This window comes from Falco cherrug, chromosome 4, assembly GCF_023634085.1.
Source record: "Falco cherrug isolate bFalChe1 chromosome 4, bFalChe1.pri, whole genome shotgun sequence".
NCBI lineage: Eukaryota > Metazoa > Chordata > Aves > Falconiformes > Falconidae > Falco > Falco cherrug.
The window spans coordinates 111347464-111366081 of record NC_073700.1 but is presented as its reverse complement, the minus strand read 5'-3'; the positions used below and the strand labels follow the sequence as shown (position 1 = coordinate 111366081).

Here is an 18618-nt window from a genome sequence, read left to right as displayed (position 1 = left end):
GAACAACTGCATACTTGTATTCTCCCCTCAATAAATTTTATATCCTCGAAGCGCAGAATGCACAGTCTTTCTGCTGGGATGTAGCGCTAAATAATACACACACTTTGCACACACTATTTAATATATTAAGTTTTGATCTAACAACAGGTTACTGGACAAAATCTAACTTTTTAATTAACGTGTTTTAAAAAGTTAAATTTATAAAGTAATAACAACCATGCTAAGTTTTCTATTGTCTGCAAAGCTTATTTTCTCTTTTTTATAGGGCAGTAATTTTGGTCAGGGTAAATACATCTACACTAGTAACTCCATATTCTCAGTAAATATTTTGTACTGGCGTAGTTAAAGCATCACAGTTTATGTGTAAAGAGGGTTTTTTCCCATTTTTTTATGTTTACTTAATAGAAATAATGTTAATCATATATGCATTAAACTTCATTTTTAATAATTGACTTGCTTTTGTCACAGCAGCTTAGATTAGTGCACACAGCCTTACATAGTACATACAACATATGAAAGCAATCCCTGAGCTTTCATACCAGGCCTTCATGGAAGCCTTAGGAGTATCATTTCATTCTGTTCAACCAGAGAAGTCAACAACTAAAATTCAATTGTTCACAAATTCTAAGTTACGCAGCATTTTAATTTTAGAAATTTTCAAAGGCAAGTTACATTGAAAAATCAATTGTATAAGAGGCCTAAGTGGATTTCCATTAGTAAACTAAGTTAATACTAAATAATTTCCCCCGCTTTCATAATATTATTAAAAAACTGCCATGACTTTAAGAAGTGGCATATAAAGCAATTACAGGATGGCCACTATCACCTTTTAAATAACTCCATTGTTTTTCATTTTATTTTTCACAGAAAACACAGAATATAGTGCATGTTTTGAGGTTGAAGATCAGAGAGCATAGACTTTTTCACCGTCACTGTAGATTTAAATATATTGTTATGATCAGAGAACAAATTTCTGCACTGAAAACCACACTCTTTACACAGGGTAGCATTTAACATTTACACTATTTCAGTTCATTTTGTATTTAACTGAATAAAATTGTAAATTTGAATCAGTTTCAAAGCAGAGAAAAGGCCTATATTGTGCTACAGCTAACCAGCTGATTCATAATCTACGAGTTAATCGTCATTAACGTTGAGGTTATTTCCATTTAGTAACTTGCAGTTTTTCAAAGGCACAGCATTTTGCTAGATATTTAAATCAAGATTAGGCACAAAGTTCATATGAATTATGATGAATATTTCGACTAAGTTTAATAAATTATTTAGCAGTTAATTACTTCAAATTTAGTTTGTATACAGATATGCAAACTTATTATCACACCAAGGCAGTGATACTATCTCTTTTTTACAATTGTACAGTACTGATTTGTTAGCAGATACCTAAATAAGGTGGTACCTGCACCCACTAGTAGATCAAGTTGCATTTACCTCAGAGCTAGCTTAGTATAGTTTAAATACGCCTTTCAAAGCTTTGAAATTCAACTGCTCCATCTGCATATAGATGTGCCCAACAACTGAGGATTTAAAAAGAGCATTTTAAAGAAATAAAGAGCAGGAGAAAGCTAAAAATACCGAATTACACACACACAAAAAAAAAACACACACCACCAAAATCAGCATCAGGAAGACTATGATGTTATACGATAAATATTCAACCACAGAAAGAAATCATCCTTCTTTAGAGGTTACTGATCATCATCTGCTAACACTACTGTTCGTATGCCTTCCTCACTCATCTCCCCCACCACCAACCCCCCAAAATTCAGCTCATTTCAAACCACACTGACATCAGCCTTGTGCCTAGTACTGGACTGCACAACAAGACACAACTACCAGCGACAACCAGAACCAGAGCTACCAAAAGCCTCAGAACAAAGCAATCGCCCCCTCCCTCTCCACCCCCAAACCTCAGAGACATGCTTCAATAGTTTGTAACCACACGCATGGTATCCGCAGAGTGCAAGGGAAGTTCACAGATCTGGATGTTAGAGGGAAAAGAAACAGGTCAGGGCACCTGCTCAGCCCCCCAAACCAGGCACTGCTCTCCTGGTCCAAGTCTCATCAGGTAGAGCAGGCACCACAGCCACCGCCAGAAAAGTCACTGCTCAAGCGTCATTTCTCATTTGAGAACTTGCAGGGCTTCATCGTGGTGAAACATGACTAAGTTCTGGACAGACTTTTCCATGCCTTGCCTTTTTTTCCCTTCCCTCCCCCCCCCCCCCTTTTTTTTTTTTTTGAAGTGTACCACCCAAAATGATACACCCAGTGACACAAGTCAAAACTACGTCAAAGAGCTGCTTTCTGCAATACAGAACCACATGTGATTTCCACCAACACTCCACAGCTAAAAAGTTAAGATAGCTTGAACTTTCATTTGAAAAGCCATTTTGAAGAGCTGCAGCACAAAACACAGCACTGCAATACAGCGGGAGCCTGACGTAACCACACGTGCAGTGCTGGATCTGTGCTGCCGTTCATGCATTCACAAGTAGCGTTTTCATGTCAAGATGCTGAACTTAATCCAACATATGCAAAACCAGTAACAGTCGTAGTAAGTGAACTATGGGGGTCAGGTGATGAGAGTGAAATGGCCAGTTAGAAAAGCAACATACATAAGCTTATTATTTGCCACAGAGGCAAGCAAAAGCCAACCATGGCAAGCGAATGCAATTTTGTGATTTTACTGAATCTAGTTCAGCACGTAGGTAAAGCAAATCTTTAACTCAATCTAAAAGCTCAAAGGACTCTACAAATTATGATGATAAATCTTTTAAGTCTCTTCCTGAGATTACTTGCAAGGAGTGATGGGTAGCTTAAACTTTATACGGGCTAAGCACATGGTACGTATGGAAAAAGGTAGTTTAGCTCACGATTTGAGTTTAATTGAATAATTGTCACCAAGCCCAGCTGTACAAAGGAAAGGGTGTGCGCTCCACAACTTCAGGGAACAGTTTACAGTTCTATATTAGATGCAGAACTTGGGATATATTTACATGCCAACAGTCATTTCTTGTTTAAGAGCGCAGACAGGGTAAAAATCATATTATTTATAAAAACTTCTGCTCACCAGCATAACAGAAAAAATGAAAACTTCCAAATAGAGATATAAAACTCACTCAAAGCCAACACACCTGTAATGCAAACAAAATAGGCAGCAACACAAAGCAAGTTACCAAATAGAACAGGACCCCACCATTTGCTATTAGCACTCAGACCATCATTGAGAATAAAAATTTTGTATTTCTTAAGTAAATGAAAGGTCACCTTCTTTCTAACTATAACTTAACCTAGAGTGTTCGGATGTTGGTGCTTTGGGGTTGTTTTCTTGGAGGGGGTGAGGCAGGTGTTTTTGTTTTTAAGAAAAATAGTTTAATAGAACAAGCATTCTGGTGCACCTTTGAATGAACTAGTATCAGCAGTATAAGAACAATTTTACACCACTGCTACTGAGCACCGACAGTGCTGAAAAGAGCATTCTCTGTTAAATCTGAAAAAAGATTTAACAATGAGTACGTAGTATTTATCTCTGCTCTGACTTTAAGAGCTGTCCATTTCTCACTTCTTTTGCACAGGTTATTAGGAACAACTGAAATCCCTGTGCTGTACCCTAGGATCTTCCAATTCTTTCATGAAGGTAAACCTACAGACCACATGTTAAACTACATGCTTACTATCCGTCTCTTAGTATGTATTTGAAATTGAAAGAGAATCTGAATTTGTAGACAGTTCTAAATGCCTATCATCCTTGAAAGCTGCACATTTATTAGAAGTATCCTACATTAAAACTTTCTGTGCAGGTGCAAAGTTCATACAATCAGGTAACACGCAAGTATTGAGATACACCAGCACTTCTGTTAGGGTCAAACCAAGCACCTCCTGGTTCACAACGGCAGCTTTCAGCTCCCTGCACCACGTTACGCTGCTGCCCACCTCCACCTACCACCCACTTAAATAACCGAACCTCTATCGAACGCTTGTCGCTGATCAGCAGCAGCACCCACTGCGATCAATACCACTAAAAGACACTTAGCATTGAACCCCTCTCACTTGACCCTGGCGAATAGCTCCCTCTGCACACCAGAGTGCTGGTTTTCCCACAGAGAAAGTTGTGGTTCATTCAGGGATCCAGTTCCCTGGGTAGGAAAGACCCATGTGCGCATCCCAGCACAGCAGGGCGCATCTGTAACAGGTCAGCGCCTCGATGGCAAGGGAAACCCCTGCAAGCTGGTATACAATTGGCAAACTGATCTGGAAAAATATTTCCAAATTGGAAACAATCTTCCAAATTTTTTAAAGGGTACCACCCAAATAACAGACAAATTGTGAATTTTTTTTTCTAGCTATTACCTGTTTAAGGTTGCCACAAAACTTTCACTGGAAAAATAATTTTATCAGAATTTTAATTCACATCAGGAAGAAGACAAGACACGGTTTACACTGTAGAGTGCAGCCTATTAACTTGGCTTAAACTACTACCTAAATTCCTCAAACATCCTACAGATTATGTTTTTCAAGTACTGTCCTAAAAAGACATGGTTTTGCAATTTTTTCTCTAGCTGTAGGAGGAAAAATTGAACTATTCTTCCATGATAATCATGAAGCCACCATCACATACAGAATCTCCCCTACATGTATAAACCAAATAATACACTCTCAACCAAATACGCTCTATCACCGAAAATAAAACAGTTACAGAGCAGATAATCCAGAAATTTAAAACTACCATTTAAAAAAACCCAAACTTGTATCTTTTGCCTTTGGTAATGATATATGCGTTTTTCGTGTCCAAGACAACCCTCTCACAAACTCTGTTTCCCTGAGAGCCTCCTCGAAGCACGCTGAGTCCTTCCTCCCAGGGCAGGGGAGAAGGGGCAGAGAGCACACAGGATCAGGCCCCAGCATGAAGGCTGTGTGGGGCAATGGCATAGTACAAGCCACAGGATGTTTTGTGGGGGTTCCCCCCCCTTTCTCACAGCTAGCCCCTCTGCCCTGCTTATTCCTAGAAAATTAGAGTCCCACCATGATCCACGCATGCCGAGTATTTAACAGATAACTCCAAATTCAAACACGACAAGCTTTTTACTCCATCCCTAACCACTATTTAACCTGAAGTTTCAGGAAAACAGGTAATTGTGAACCCAACTAATAACTTAGGATTATTCCACCACCACCAGAATATTTTTTTTCAGAGACTAGAGTTCCTCCTATCTGGAATTTTGATTTCTGCGCTACAATATTTATTGCTTCATTAAGGTGAGGTGAGCTCCATTTTTGAGAGAAAACCTACAGGACCTGTGCACGTAACATTTAAAACTAGAAATCAATTAACCAAAACAATAGAGCACTGCTATCTTCAAAAAGGAAAAATGTATAACACACAAGGTATCGACTACATATTTTAAAATAGCATTCCTGAAGTTCAGCTGAGCATGAAAGTTAATCTTTCAAAAGCGAACATTCAGCTCCAGTTTTGTTCAAGTGTACTAGCACTAGCAAAAAACCTTCAACTTTACTATTTTTATAAATTCTCCATATATTTTTACCTGATCTCTTCTTGAGCTGCAAATGATTTTATGGTAATATAATCTTAAAATGCATATATATGTGTGTGTATATACATACACACAGTCACACACACACACGCTCTCTCTCTGAGACACTTCTCTGCAGCCACAAAATGATCAAGACAGCAAAAAAATTAAAATGGAGCAAGGACCTTGCCAGCTGAAGACCCTTCATTTCAAGACTGTTTCATTTCAACACCTAGTCCCATATTCAAGAAGAGTCAGATCCCTCTTTGACTCATTGTTATCTGCTTTTATCCAAATTTTAACTTAATTAAAAATACAGAATGCCTCATTTTACCTGTTACAGGCAGTTTTCCATCCATTCAGATTTGCAAAAGGACAGTTTTAGATTATGATAATTCCACTGTACCATGAAGAGGCAGGCAACAGGGGAGGCACACTGCTGCTGAGGTTCCTTTGCACAAGAGGTGTTTCATACTACAGGTTTTTCTTGTGCCAGTTGTCATGATAGTACACTTCAGCAAAATAACAATTAAAATTACAATTTAATATAATTTTCCATTTTGAAATTTCAGCACTCTTGCAGAAAAAAACCCTGGAAAACACCAATTTTTTTGGCCCCACTCATTGTCATTACATGTGCACTATTTTTACATTTACCCTAATATTGACCCTAGTAACACACTTTATTCGCTAAGTATCTAACTACAGACATCAAGATTCTCTTCTTGGTTAAATGTATGCATCTTTCAACACACTCACAAATCAATATTGCAGATCTGGAAAGGAGCAAAGCCAGGAGAGAATACAATAATATAATTTTTTTTGTTAATTAGCTAAACATGCCCAAACACACAGGGCCTCTTGCTCCCTTACAGAAACTTTTCAAAGCCAAATTACTTATTCCGGGGGATGAGAAGGAACAACTGCCAGTGAGGTACCCACACAGATAAATGTGCCCAGAGGGGCTGGGTAGCACCAGTAAGCACTGGGCTTACTGATCTCCCCAAATCCAGACACCCGGGGAGATTTTTTAGATAGCATATTCACCGATATTTTCTTTGTTTGTACAGCAAATGTAAGACACATACAGCAGAGATGCAGGATAGCAAGGCATACAAGTGCATACACTCAACATGCCGGGGGAGGGGGGAGGGGAACGGGATGGGAGAGAAAAAAAGATAAGGATGGAAGCCTCAGACTAAAACTATAAAATATGCACAAGTATTTCTGGTAACAATTTCACATTTCTAGATGAAATAAGGAAAAGTTATGGTTTTATCTTAGCTTTCAACAGTAATTAGCACAGAACTCAACATATAATTCTATGCTCTGCATCATTTGAGATAAAGAACGGACTGAGGCAGATAAACATTTTGCGTATGAAAACAAAATGAGAGAACACACATTAAAAGAGAATCATATTGAAGCACTCTGGAACTACATAAAGCACCTCAACACTGCCAAGTGCATCAATCCTATTCAAACTTCTCCACTTATCCCTCTCCTTCTATGAAACATGAAGTTATCCTCCTTACTTAGATTTTACAGCATTTAAATTTTGTACCCATTCTTCATCTATTTACTGATTCTGAATAATCAAATTCCAATAATAAATTTGGCTCTTAAATTACAAGGGGAAAAAAAAAATCCCACATCAATATATCGCCCTGTGCCTGCCTCGCCAGGCTCACAGAAGAATGAAACCACTAGAAGAGTGTCTTCAGCTGTGCTCCATGGCACCATGTATTTGTTACCAAATTCCCAGGAGTATAAAAACCTAAAAGCTAAGATGACATTAAGGAGAGGGACAGGTTTAAGAAGCCAAGAATCTTTTCTGCGAGGCTCCCTGAAGGGCTAGCCCCATCCGTGGTTAGTATTAGGTGTATTTTAATTCTGCCTGGGTCCCTCTCTCACAGCCATTATGGGAAGCTTCACATTTTATGTTACATAGGTAAGTCCCAGGCCATTTTAAGAATTTTTCAGGTCAAAACTAAGCATTTGAAGTCCACCCAGTAGCTAGCCAGAAGCCATAAAAGGACTCCAGCACTGCAGAGTCCTATGCTCTGCACTTAAAAGAGCAACTGAAATGAACACAGCCCCATTTTACAAAAATACCACCTTCAAGGTCTAAAAATGTGGAAAATGTTGTTACCCCATGCTTGAGGAGGGGGGAAAAAAAGGGGAGTAGAAATAAAAAAAAAATACTTAAATGTTTCCTGATTATATTTTACTACTCGTGAATTATACTTCCAAAATGTTATTTTTTTTTATTCTACCCCTTCAAAATTTACTGTATCTACGCAACATTTAAGGTCCGCTACAAGTATGTTCTCAGAGTACTGCCTGTAAAGGGAAGGCAGCAAAAAGAGAGCAGGACCACCCTTCCAGGATATGCATTTAGAGCTGTGTTTCATGTATTCTAGCTTATTTGTAAAAACTGCAACAAGAAGTTGTTTTTTTTTTTTAATTAATGATCAAACGGTATGAAGAGTTATAAAAATTAAACTTCCAACAACGTAACAGTTAGCACTGTCAGTGAAGAGTTATCTCTTCTTGTCAAAAACGACCCGCTATGTAGGAATCACAACTATCCAGGTTTATTTCCACTCTAATTGTAAGGTTTCAAAGATTTGGAAAAAAAAAATATTAAATTTCCTGTTCACACCTGCAAAAATAAATGTGGAAACAGAGAATGAAAACCCAAAATCACTATGCAAAGTTTTGGCCCTTCACTCTCAAAAACATTCTGGTTTGGGCCCAGGCGTGGTCCTCCGCCTTCTTCTGCGGAAAAGAGCACAGATACGGCCAATAAATGACATATTTTCTATCACGTCTTCTTACACACAGCATGTTTCTCCCTGCTTGATACTTACAGAAGCAAAACTAAAAATCAATGCCACTACATTTTTATTTTTTTTTATTTATTTTTTTTTTAGCAATTTCGACCACTGTAGCCTCTATACATACTCCAGCCTTGCAAAGCTATTTCCCCGCTGCCTTGCCCGCATAAGATACAAACCCTCATTATACTGAAAATTAGCAACACAATCTGATGCCCACCCAACAGCGCTGGCCCCTGGAACAGAGAGCCTGGGGGATTTTGGGCCTCTTTTCCTCAAATCAGCCTTCAGGTACTGCAGCACTAGAGGTGAAGCACAGCTGGCAGGCCATTGTGCTCCCCATAGCACAGCTCCTTACCCACAAGATGCCCCTTCGCTACCCTCTTCTCCTGCTCCTCTCCTAAAGGAACCCCGCAGAAGAGACACAGTGAATTTATTTTCTCAACAAAGGGCCCAAGGGGTGGGGGAGGGATTAACCCTCTAATTGGGAAAACACCTCATCGTTACCACAATTGAGATTTTGTGAGCATTTTAGGCACCTGAAGGCCCCAGGAACAGGCATGGTGGACCGTGCCCGGGTGGGAAGCCCACCTGGACACAGGAGCCAGGACCAGGAGGCTGCACTGGGCACATCCCCGGGTGCCCAGAGTTAGCACCCGCCCTCCCCCCTCATCACGCACAAGTGACATCAGGGCCATTTGAATAATCAGATTGCAGTACATCGCCTTGTGAGATACCAGCTGCTCTTGGATTGCGCGAGGTAGTACCCAGAGCCTCGCGCCACAAGTTTCATGGGCATGGGCGCACGTACACTATGGGGTGCCACCATCCCCCTCCCACATCACAGCTTTGTGAGAAGAAAACCCACCTCAGTGGCGATAGCGACCAACAGTGTCCTGCCTCCCCTCGCAGAGGGCGACCAGCAGTCAGAATTGTTACAATGCCTTCTTCAACTTTTGCATAAAATGACCTAAACTTTAAATATTGCAATAGCCTTCCTCCACACCGAGGGGTCTGAATGCAGAAATGCTGCATTCCTTTGGCATTCCCTTGAGATTTCAATAGTAAGTCAGGAATCTACTCCGAGCTTATTAAATACTTTGCACCTCCCCCAAAATAATTCTCCGCCCTTCCATCAAGGAAACCTTGACCAGGCCCCTTCTTTCAACCGCAGCAGATCCCCTTGTCTGTTTTTAAATGCTTCCAGGGGGGGAGGGGAGGGAGAAAGCCCCACCAAGCCCTCTCCTTCCTTCCGCAGAAGGTAGGAAGGTGATTTTGCAAACGTGGGTGTGCCCACTTCAAATCTGAAGATCCAGCAAGGGCTGGAATGCAGTGACTACTGGGTCCAAGAATTTCACCCTGAATAACAAGCCAGGCACACTCCACCGTCTTCTGGATTCAGCTCAACTTTATGGCAACCCCAGCTGACATCACCTCCTGACCTTCCTTTATGTGACAAGGATATGGATTACCAAACCCTTACCCTTTCCTCCCATGCACCTCAGCCACCTCTGGAGAAAGACACCCACCAGCTACCCTTGTGAGTGATAATATACACACTCTGCTAAAAAAAAAAACAAAAAACCAACCAACCAAAAAACAACACTAACCAAAAACACTAAGCAAAAATCATAATTAAGGATGTTGCGGGGAGGGGAGCTGACTCTCTCCATGGAGCAGCCTCACAGCAGCAGAGGTCAATACAATGTATCGAATAATTTCAGTGCACTACTTCATAAGAGCAAAATTTGTTTTGTAATCATTTGACCAAACTATTAATTGAACGCTCGTGCTGAAAGACTGACTTGACACATGCACCTTTTTTTTTTTAAATGGCGTCACTTCTGTGACCGTATGTGGCATGCTGGGGAGCGCAGGGCTCAGGAAAGCGCTCCCAGCCTGCAAACACACTGGGTGGGCCTGGGCAGCAACACCCCCCACCCCCGCTGCATCTCTCCCTTGAGTAATCAAGTAAGTTACTTTGAAAGCACCAGTTTCACCAAAACACTCAACATGTAAAAACTGTGTTTTTACGCATACCTACCAATTCTAAATACGCGCCCAGTAAGCAATGTTTAGAGAGACATGGAAAAAATCCCCAACTTTTTAAACCCCCCCCAAAAAAAAAGTATTAGACATCCATAACAGGAACAAGAGAGTCACTTTTACACATGGAGGCCTCTGAATGAATTTTAAGTGGGTTTCTATATTTGATTTTGGGAGAGGAGGAGTGGAGACAAAGGGGAAGGAAGTGCAGCTATGAGAAATGCAATTTAATTTTCTGTTAAACAGAAGTATAAATCTGAACTATACCTAATACATTCCACTATGATACTACAGGATGAAACTGTTTTAACAGATAAAGGCTTTGGGAGAAGTAATACAGGTATGCTGATACATTTGCAATTTTTTCAGTATGCCTGTATGTAGGCAACGCATGCCTAGAAAAGCGCTTAAGTTCAGTGCAGAATTCTTTGCAACAAGTTACAGACAGATGTATGTTTCTGATAATTGCTAATTCACAGACAAATAGGAAGACATGCTACCCAATATGAAGAATGGATTGTTACACCATTTCAGCTGACAGCTGAAAGAACAGGAAAATACTTTTAAACACGTTAAACAATGATTAAAAAAAGCTGAGGGGGCACCAGTGATTTTAAATTTACCTTATGATTGAAATGATTTTTTTTTAATAGCATAAATAGAACGCTACTTGTGCAAGCTTAAGATTAGTAAGCATGACAATAAATTTATTTATTACAGGAAATTATCAATTCTTGGAATTTTCCTCTTAAACCTAAAAAAATATTCCCCTTACAATAGTATTTTTATATACAAAAGATCTAAAATGTAGGCTACTGTAAATCAAAGCCATATACCTTGCACATTAAATGCAGAAGAGCACATACAGCATACTAATTTCCATTGAAAAGTATCAAATAGAACCATACAGATTAACATACTATGAATTGGTCCAGAGAGGGGTTCCCCCCCCTTAACTAGAGCAAAAATCCATACTTTCTCAAGTGAAGCTTTCCTCTACCACTAAACAGTGATTAAACTTGTAATGCTCAAAATACCAATATGCAATGCCCATCAAGACAGCCAATTCACCTTTTTAAAACAGTTGATTTGAAAAGACTGTACTTTTAAAAATAACCCTGAAATAGTAGAAGCCCCTTTTGACAAAGTTACACAGACAGACATACTTCCCAGATTGAATAATGGAGTACAGGAACAAGCACGTGGAAAGTTTGATCTATTTTGTGTTACTCTCTGGTGCACGCCAGGTTTTCTATAATCTAAATATTTGTGAAAGAAGCAGGCTGAATTGCTATAGGCAATATAAAAATACTACCCTGCTTTATTACGAGTATTGCTTCTTTACATGAGGCCCAACAAAATTACTGCCTTGCAAAAATTAAACATACATTTAGAAATTAAAGATGCATAAATTCTGTCCTTACTAGGAACAAGTCATTCTCGTGCTGCTTCTATAGACCAGCTCAAAATAGTGATGAAAAAATCCTCTCAAATACAGATGAGATTTCTACTACATGCCTATAAAATGCTGCAGACTCCAACATGGCAGGATAAAAAAAAAAAATGTATATCAGTATATTTACAAGATGCTTTTTCTTGCTGGAGCAAACCTCATGTGCTTGCTGGTTATACAGTTCACACCACATTTCATTTCCTGCTAACACACGGATTTTAACTCTTCTCACGGAACTTTAAATTTTAAAATCTTCACAACCATTAGCTATCAGACCATAATAACTTGCTTCTCCTACAAAAAGGCTTTTTTTTTTTTTTAAATAAATTAAAATACTACCACTGTTGCCCAGCCAAGACACTACATTATAAAGAAATACACGGGGTGATTTCTAGAAAACCTCTAGGACAGCACCGAGTGCACGCCTCTGGGTTTAAGAAAGCGGTCCATTTATCCACAGGGAAGAGAAATACAAACCTAAGCATTTTTCAAATTGCTTCTCGCTGGGTAGCTGAGGGCAAAGGGGGCGGGTGGGACCGGAATAAAAATTAATTACCTTTGTCTTTTAGGGACCGAATGTTCAACTTCTATGAGTTTCCCATGCAGCTCCACTTTACCTGCAGAGATAAAGGAGAAAATACTGGAGCGCGGCAGTGGTCCCCCGCGTCCCCGGCGCGGGCCCGCAGGGTGGGAAGGCAGGGAACGGCAGCGCAACACGTTGGCCCGTTCACCGGCAACCGGGCACCGGCGCAAGGCGGACCCGGCGCGGCGGCACAGCCCGAGGCCGAGCCGGGGCCGCCCGCAGCGGGGCCCCTTCCTCCGAGATGAAACCGACCCGCGAAACGCCGCCTGCGGGAGCGGGGCTCGGCCCCGGCCCCGCCGAGCCCCCTGCACCGGGGAGGGGGAGCGGGGGCTCCGCCGCCCCCCGCGCCGCCGCCGGGTCCCCAACTTCGGGCGGTTCGCTGCGGGAGGCGGGCGGGGAGGCAGCCGAAACGCGGCGCCGAGCGCAGCCCGAGCCCATCTTCTCCGAGGGAGCCTCTCCCAGCAGACCTCCGCAAAGCCGCTTCGCGCGAAAAAGAATTTATTTCTGTAATATTTTTTTTTTTTTTTTAAGCACACAAAAACAGGATGTCGGGGCCAGGAGCCGGCGCGCTGCTGGAGGCGGTGATGGGTGCGTGAGAGCAGCGAAAAGAAACCGAAATAAATAGCAGGGCAGCGCGGGGGGGGCCGGCTGGGCTCCCCCCCTCCGAGTTCGGGGCAAGGGGGCGGCTCGCCCCCAGCCCCGCGGCCTGCGCCAAGCCCCGGGAAACCCCAGCCCGCTCCGGGGGGCGGCCCCCCGCGGGGCTGCGGGGGGGCAGCTGTGCCCAAGCAGGGGTGCGCAGCCGCTGCCCCGCGGAGCCGCGCCGAGCTCCGCGCCCGCAGCCCGCCCCCGCCTCACCGCCCCCGCCGCCACCCCCCCGCGCTGCGAGGGCCCCCGGCCGGGCAGGGCTGGCCGCGGGGTTCGGAAAAACATGGGAGCCGCCGCGCCGCGGGTCCGCGGGCCCAGGCTGCCGCCCCTCCCCGGCCCCACTCCCCGCCACGCTGGGCCGCCGCCGCCCGGGGAGCCGCCGCCGCGCAAAGCCTCCGCGGGAAGGCCGGGCGGCTCCGGCCGCGCTGGGAAAACAACAGTTCGCACCTCACCTGGGGGCGAGGGACACGGGGGCGACGGACACCCCCCCCGCCCCCCGCTCCAGACCGGCGGCGCGGCCCAGCCCGCCGCTGCAGCTGCTCCGCGACCGCGGAGGAGCGGGCGGCGGGAGCCGTCGGGGCTGCGGGGGTGTGGGGGGGGGGTGGGGGGGTGGAAAGGGCCGCTCACCTGAAAGTGCCTCGATGGCCTTCATGGCCCAGCTCTCGTCGGGGCAGTCCACGAAGGCGTACCCCGTCTTCACCAGGAACTGGCCCGAGAAAGGGATCTTGGAGTCCTTAAAGAGACTTTCCAGGTCGAGGGGGCTGACGTTCTCGCCGAGGTTGCCGATGTAGAGCTTGTTCATCTTCCTGGCGGCTCGGGGAGGCGCGCACCGCGGGCTGCAACCCTCGTCTTGCGAGAGGAGGTGGGGAGGAAGGGGAAAATAAAACAAAATGCGATGGAGGAAGGCGAGAGAGCGAGAGAGAGGACAGGGAAGGGAAAAAAAAAAATCAGATCGGCAGCTTGTGTCCCTCCCTCTCTCTCAAGGGGTAAAAAAAAAAAAAAAAAAAAAAAAAAAAAAAAAAAAAAGCGTAGCCAAACGGGAGCCCTAAGTGCCTGCCGTGCTACCCGGGCGCATGGGGGGCGCGGGGGAAACACCCAGCGCCGGGGCCGCGGATGGCGGGCTGAGGAGAGGAAAAGAAGGAGGGGAAGGGAAAAAAAAAAAAACAACTACTTTTTTTGTCTTGCCCCCAAGCCCCTTTGGCAGCAGCAGGCGGACTATGAAAATGTCACACTACGTGCGTGCAGGCGCCGCCTCTCAGCATAAAAAAAAGGGGGGGGGGGGGGGGGAAGAAGGGGAGGGGGTTGGGAAAGAGGGGAGGGAGAGAGAAGAAAAAAAAAATTACTTGAATATTCCGGCTTTTTGAATGAGCCACGTGTTCAAACTACAAATCAACTTCTCACGTGAGGAATCCCAGCTCTTCAATTAGCGAGTGGATGGGGCGCACACACACTCAGGAGGAGGAGGAGGGCCGGGGTGAAGGACGGGGGGCGGCCGGCCAGGACAAGTTTAGAGAGGGAAGGGGGAAGCGGAGTTGGGTGGGCTTCGGCCTGCTCTGCCGCTGCCCTTCCGCCGGGGGAGTCCGCTCCGCGCGCCCCCGCCGCCCAAAAACGGCTGGGCGGGCGCACCTCCCCCCGCCAGCGGGTGTGATCCCGGGGAGGGAGGGGAGAAGGCACCGCAATGCCCGCCCCCCGCCCCGCTCCTCCCCCGCCGGGCGGTGGGGATTATTCACCGGGGTCGTGCCTGGGCGATCCCGCTCCCCGGCACCGTGGGCCGGCGGGGGGAGGAGGAGGAAGAGGGGGGAAGAAGAAGGAGAAGAGGGGGCGCGGGGGGGCGGCGGCGGCGGGGGAGAGCGGGGATCCGCTCCCGCGCAGCGCCGCCGCGGCTGCGTGCTGGGGGGCTGCGCGGGGCGGGGGCGGAGGGTCTCTCCAGCCTCGGAGGAGCCCCATATGGTAATGTTCCTGCATTACTCGCAGTGCCCCTTGCGCTGAGCCTTACGGAAAGCGCGCGGGAGGGGCGGGGGGGGGGGAGAAGACAAAGGGGTGGAGGAGAGTTGGGGGATGATGATGATGAAGACGGGGGGAGTCCTGGGGCGAGGAGCCGCGCTCCGGCGCTGCCCGGCCCGGGAAGGGCGGGGGGGCACCACGCTCCCCCTCAGCTGGGTAATGGTGGACAGCGCGGGGGAAAACGCGAAGGCACCGTTGCCCCCGGCTGGTAACGGCACACAAAGGGATTTGGCGACCCCCCTCCTCCCCCCGCCCCTCGGCCCGGTCTAAGGAACCATTCATAATTCTCCACATTCGTACAGATACAATGGTGGGCTTGTGGGGGAGGGGTTTGGGGGTGTGGAGCCTTTCCAGTGCAAACAAAACGTTGCCTGAAGATGAAGAAAGGATACGGAAATGAAAGCCAGCACTGTGTTTAATATAGCGATCTAGCAGGTTTTGCTTAATAATTCAACGCACTTTAGCCGAAGGTTTCATTTATTCCGTGGTAGGCTTCTCGCGGTACGTTTTAATAGGTATATCCATGGAAAACGGTTAAATACTTTTATTAGCGAGCACTGAATGGATTTCCACATGTCCTGTAGTACGCTTGGAAATCCGTAGTAAACAGGAACGCTTCGTAGTTCCGTGCCTAAACTTGTAACAAGTACACTATTAAAGAGGGGGGATTTAAACGTGCCCGGAGCCGTGCGAGGGGCGGCTGCTGCCCGCGCCCGGGCGCTGCGGCGGCGGCGGCGGGCGGGGGGCGCGGGGGAGGGGGCAGCCGCTGAGGGTTTCGCTGGCGGCGGTGGTGTGATGCAAGGAGCCATGTCTCACCGTGGGGGCTGCAGCCCCAGACCGTTGTGAGATGAGCCGGGGCTGGGGTGAGTGCTGCAGTAAGTTGGAAATACGGCCCTTTTGTTGTGCGCATCCAAGCTCCTGGCGCACCGAAAAGCTAGTATTGGTCATTTCAACCCATTGTTTAATCTCCGTGTCATTTTAATGAACTTTTAATTGTCAGCTTGTGATTGAGGAAAGTGAGCGGTTGGTGTTGCAGTCATCGGAATTTAATCACAACTCCCATTTTGTAAAAAATTAGTAAGTAATTATCTTGGGGGTCGAGAGAAATTTTTTTTTCCTACGGTATTAACCTGTTTATGGCTTTTCAGCGCTGGATTGGCAATTTTTCTAAATGAATTTGCATTTCATAACCATGTCCTGTGTGGTCTGGCTAAAATAAACAATTGCCTGTCCAAGTTAAAAACAGCCCCCTCCAAACTACTGACTTCTTAGTCAAACTTGTGAAAGGAATTAGTCACTGTTCTTGCAGATTAATTGCATTCTTTATAAATTTGATTTGCACTGAACTGAAGCTATAAGGCAGTCTGCATGTGCTCATTTCTACATGCTTGGTCTGTAGCATTATCTGTTATTTCCTCTTAAAACGGTTAAAACATGGTGCATATATTTCATTTAATATTCCAGTTTGGTAATCTGTTTTTCTGAAAGGTTGGGGTTTTTTTTCTTTTTGAAGAAATGAAGATTGAGAGTTCATGATAACAATATGCATCAGTTGTCCAATAACATCATAAACCGCTTTGTAATCAGATGGTTGGGAAAAAAAACCTACCAAAACACCACCCTTGCTTATTAGCAATCCCTTTTTTTGATACTCTGAAAACATCTTGCTAATAAGCTGAAATATTTTCTGTAAAGCTAAATAATGTATAGCTTTGTTTGTCAATAAGTGTGGGTTGGTTAGTGGTTTCAAGAGTAAATCTGAATCTTGAATGCCAAAAAAATGCAAATAGACAACAAAAACTTGCTCAAGCAGCCTGACGGACCTGCACTGCCCTGTGTGGATGAACACAGTTCAGATCGGTTGGGCACCCCCAAACCTTAACGTTACAGAGAATATAATTTTACAATTTGAGATGTAATTTATTGTGGCAGTCACAAATCAAATGCATGAGCATGCATTAGAGCATTCTCACAGTTAACGTATTTTTTGAGCCACCTCTGCAAGAAAAGGCATTATAAAAAATACGATTTATTTTTCTGTATTTCAAATGTTTATGCTTATCACCCACACAAACCGAGAAGTAGTTAAAATACTTACATAAATATTCTACACGAGGAAGCAAAGCCAATCTTTAATTAGGAAGGGCTTTTACGACAGTCTGCCATTTAGAATTAAAACTCAACCATGTGCTTCTTCCCCCGCTCCGGGGGCGACGCGGGAAGGCTGCGCCCTGCCCGGCCGCCCCCTCTCCCCCGGGCGGGGCGCTCCCTCCCCAGGCCAGAAGCCCCCCCCGCTCCCGCCGGGCTCCCCCCTCCCCCGCGGCGGGTAGCGCGTGGGACCGCCCGCAGCCCCAGCGGTTCCTACGGAATGACTTTTTTTAATTTTATTTTTGCGGGCTGCGGCCGCCCACGGAAGCTCCCGCGTGGGTCGGGGGCCGAGGCGCAGCCGCCTGCGCGGTGGGCGGCGGGGGCCGTGCAGCCACCGCGGGGCGCAGGGGCGGCGGGCGCCTCCCGCGCTGCCGCGGGGCCTAACGGCTGCCGGGCGGCCACCCGCCGGGCTCCCGGCCTCCGCTACGACGGCGGGGGCGCCGCCGCCGGTCCTGCTTCCTCGCGGAGCCGCGGCTTCTGGCGGGGCGGGCGGCCCCGACCGACGGGACGGGAGGGGACGGAACGCGACGGCCGCGCCGAGCCCCCCGGCCCGCGCCCCGCCGCGGGGCGGCCGCGCCCCCTCCGTCTCCTGCGCCGCGGCCGCCAGGCGCCGCCAGCCCCGGGGGCGCGGAGCCGCCCCGCGCGCCCGGCCGCGGGCGGCCATAGTAACTCGTAGTAAGCGGCGCGGGCCGTGGCGCGGCGCCGCCTCCCATTGGCTGCGCCCTGCGCCTACCAGCACCGCCCGCCGCCGCGGCGCGGGCGCCCATTGGCTTCCGCGCCGGCCCCTGAGGCGCGTGGCGCGAAAGCGGCGGCGGCCGCGCGGCGGGGGGCGGGGCGCGGCGGGCGGAGGGGTGGGGGCGGCGGGCGGGGGGCGCGGCGCCACCGGCCAGGGCAGGGCCGGGCCGGGCGAGGCAGAGGTAGAGGCAGAGGCACCGGCACCGGCCGCCCGCCCGCGCCCGCCCGCCTCTCGCCCTCCCTCCCTCCTTTCCTCCCGGCGGCGGGCCGGGCTTTGTAAGGTGGTAAGTGGGTGCCACGCCGCAGAGGTGCCGGTTCCGGGGGTCTCTGGCGGAGCGGCGGGGCCGGGCGCCGCGGCCGAGCCGGTAGGGCGGCGAACAAAGGAGCGGCGCCGGGCGTGAGGGGGGAGCGCGGCCGGCTCCGCGGGGCGCCCGGGCCCGGGCAGCCGCGGGATGGCGGCGGGCCTCCGGGGTCTGCAGAGCGGCGGCCGGCCGCCCCGCGGGGCCGGAGCGGTGCTGGCGGCGGGGCCGGCCGCCCTGCCCGAAGTGCCCACGGCCCGGGCGTCGCGGGGAGGCGGCGGTGGTTCCCGGGGTTGGAGCGGGCTCGGCTCCC

At 47.4% G+C, this 18618-nt stretch overlaps 1 protein-coding gene across 2 annotated transcripts in view; it reads right to left on the bottom strand.

Annotated features, from left to right (window-relative positions):
- Positions 1 to 14718, bottom strand: part of IGF2BP3 (insulin like growth factor 2 mRNA binding protein 3) — a 114244-nt gene extending 99526 nt beyond the window's left edge. Inside the window, exons 1-3 of one of the 2 annotated variants that reach the window (XM_055706603.1) lie at positions 14463 to 14718; positions 13747 to 13968; positions 12448 to 12508 (exon numbers count right to left, since the gene is read on the bottom strand). In XM_055706603.1, coding sequence (XP_055562578.1) covers positions 12448 to 12508; positions 13747 to 13921 — 236 coding nt within the window. In that variant the 5' untranslated portion in view covers positions 13922 to 13968; positions 14463 to 14718. Of the gene's footprint in view, positions 1 to 12447; positions 12509 to 13746; positions 14246 to 14462 lie in introns of those variants that run through there. The other variant, XM_005445805.4, reaches the window with a different exon arrangement.
- Between the last annotated feature and the right edge of the window lie 3900 nt (positions 14719 to 18618).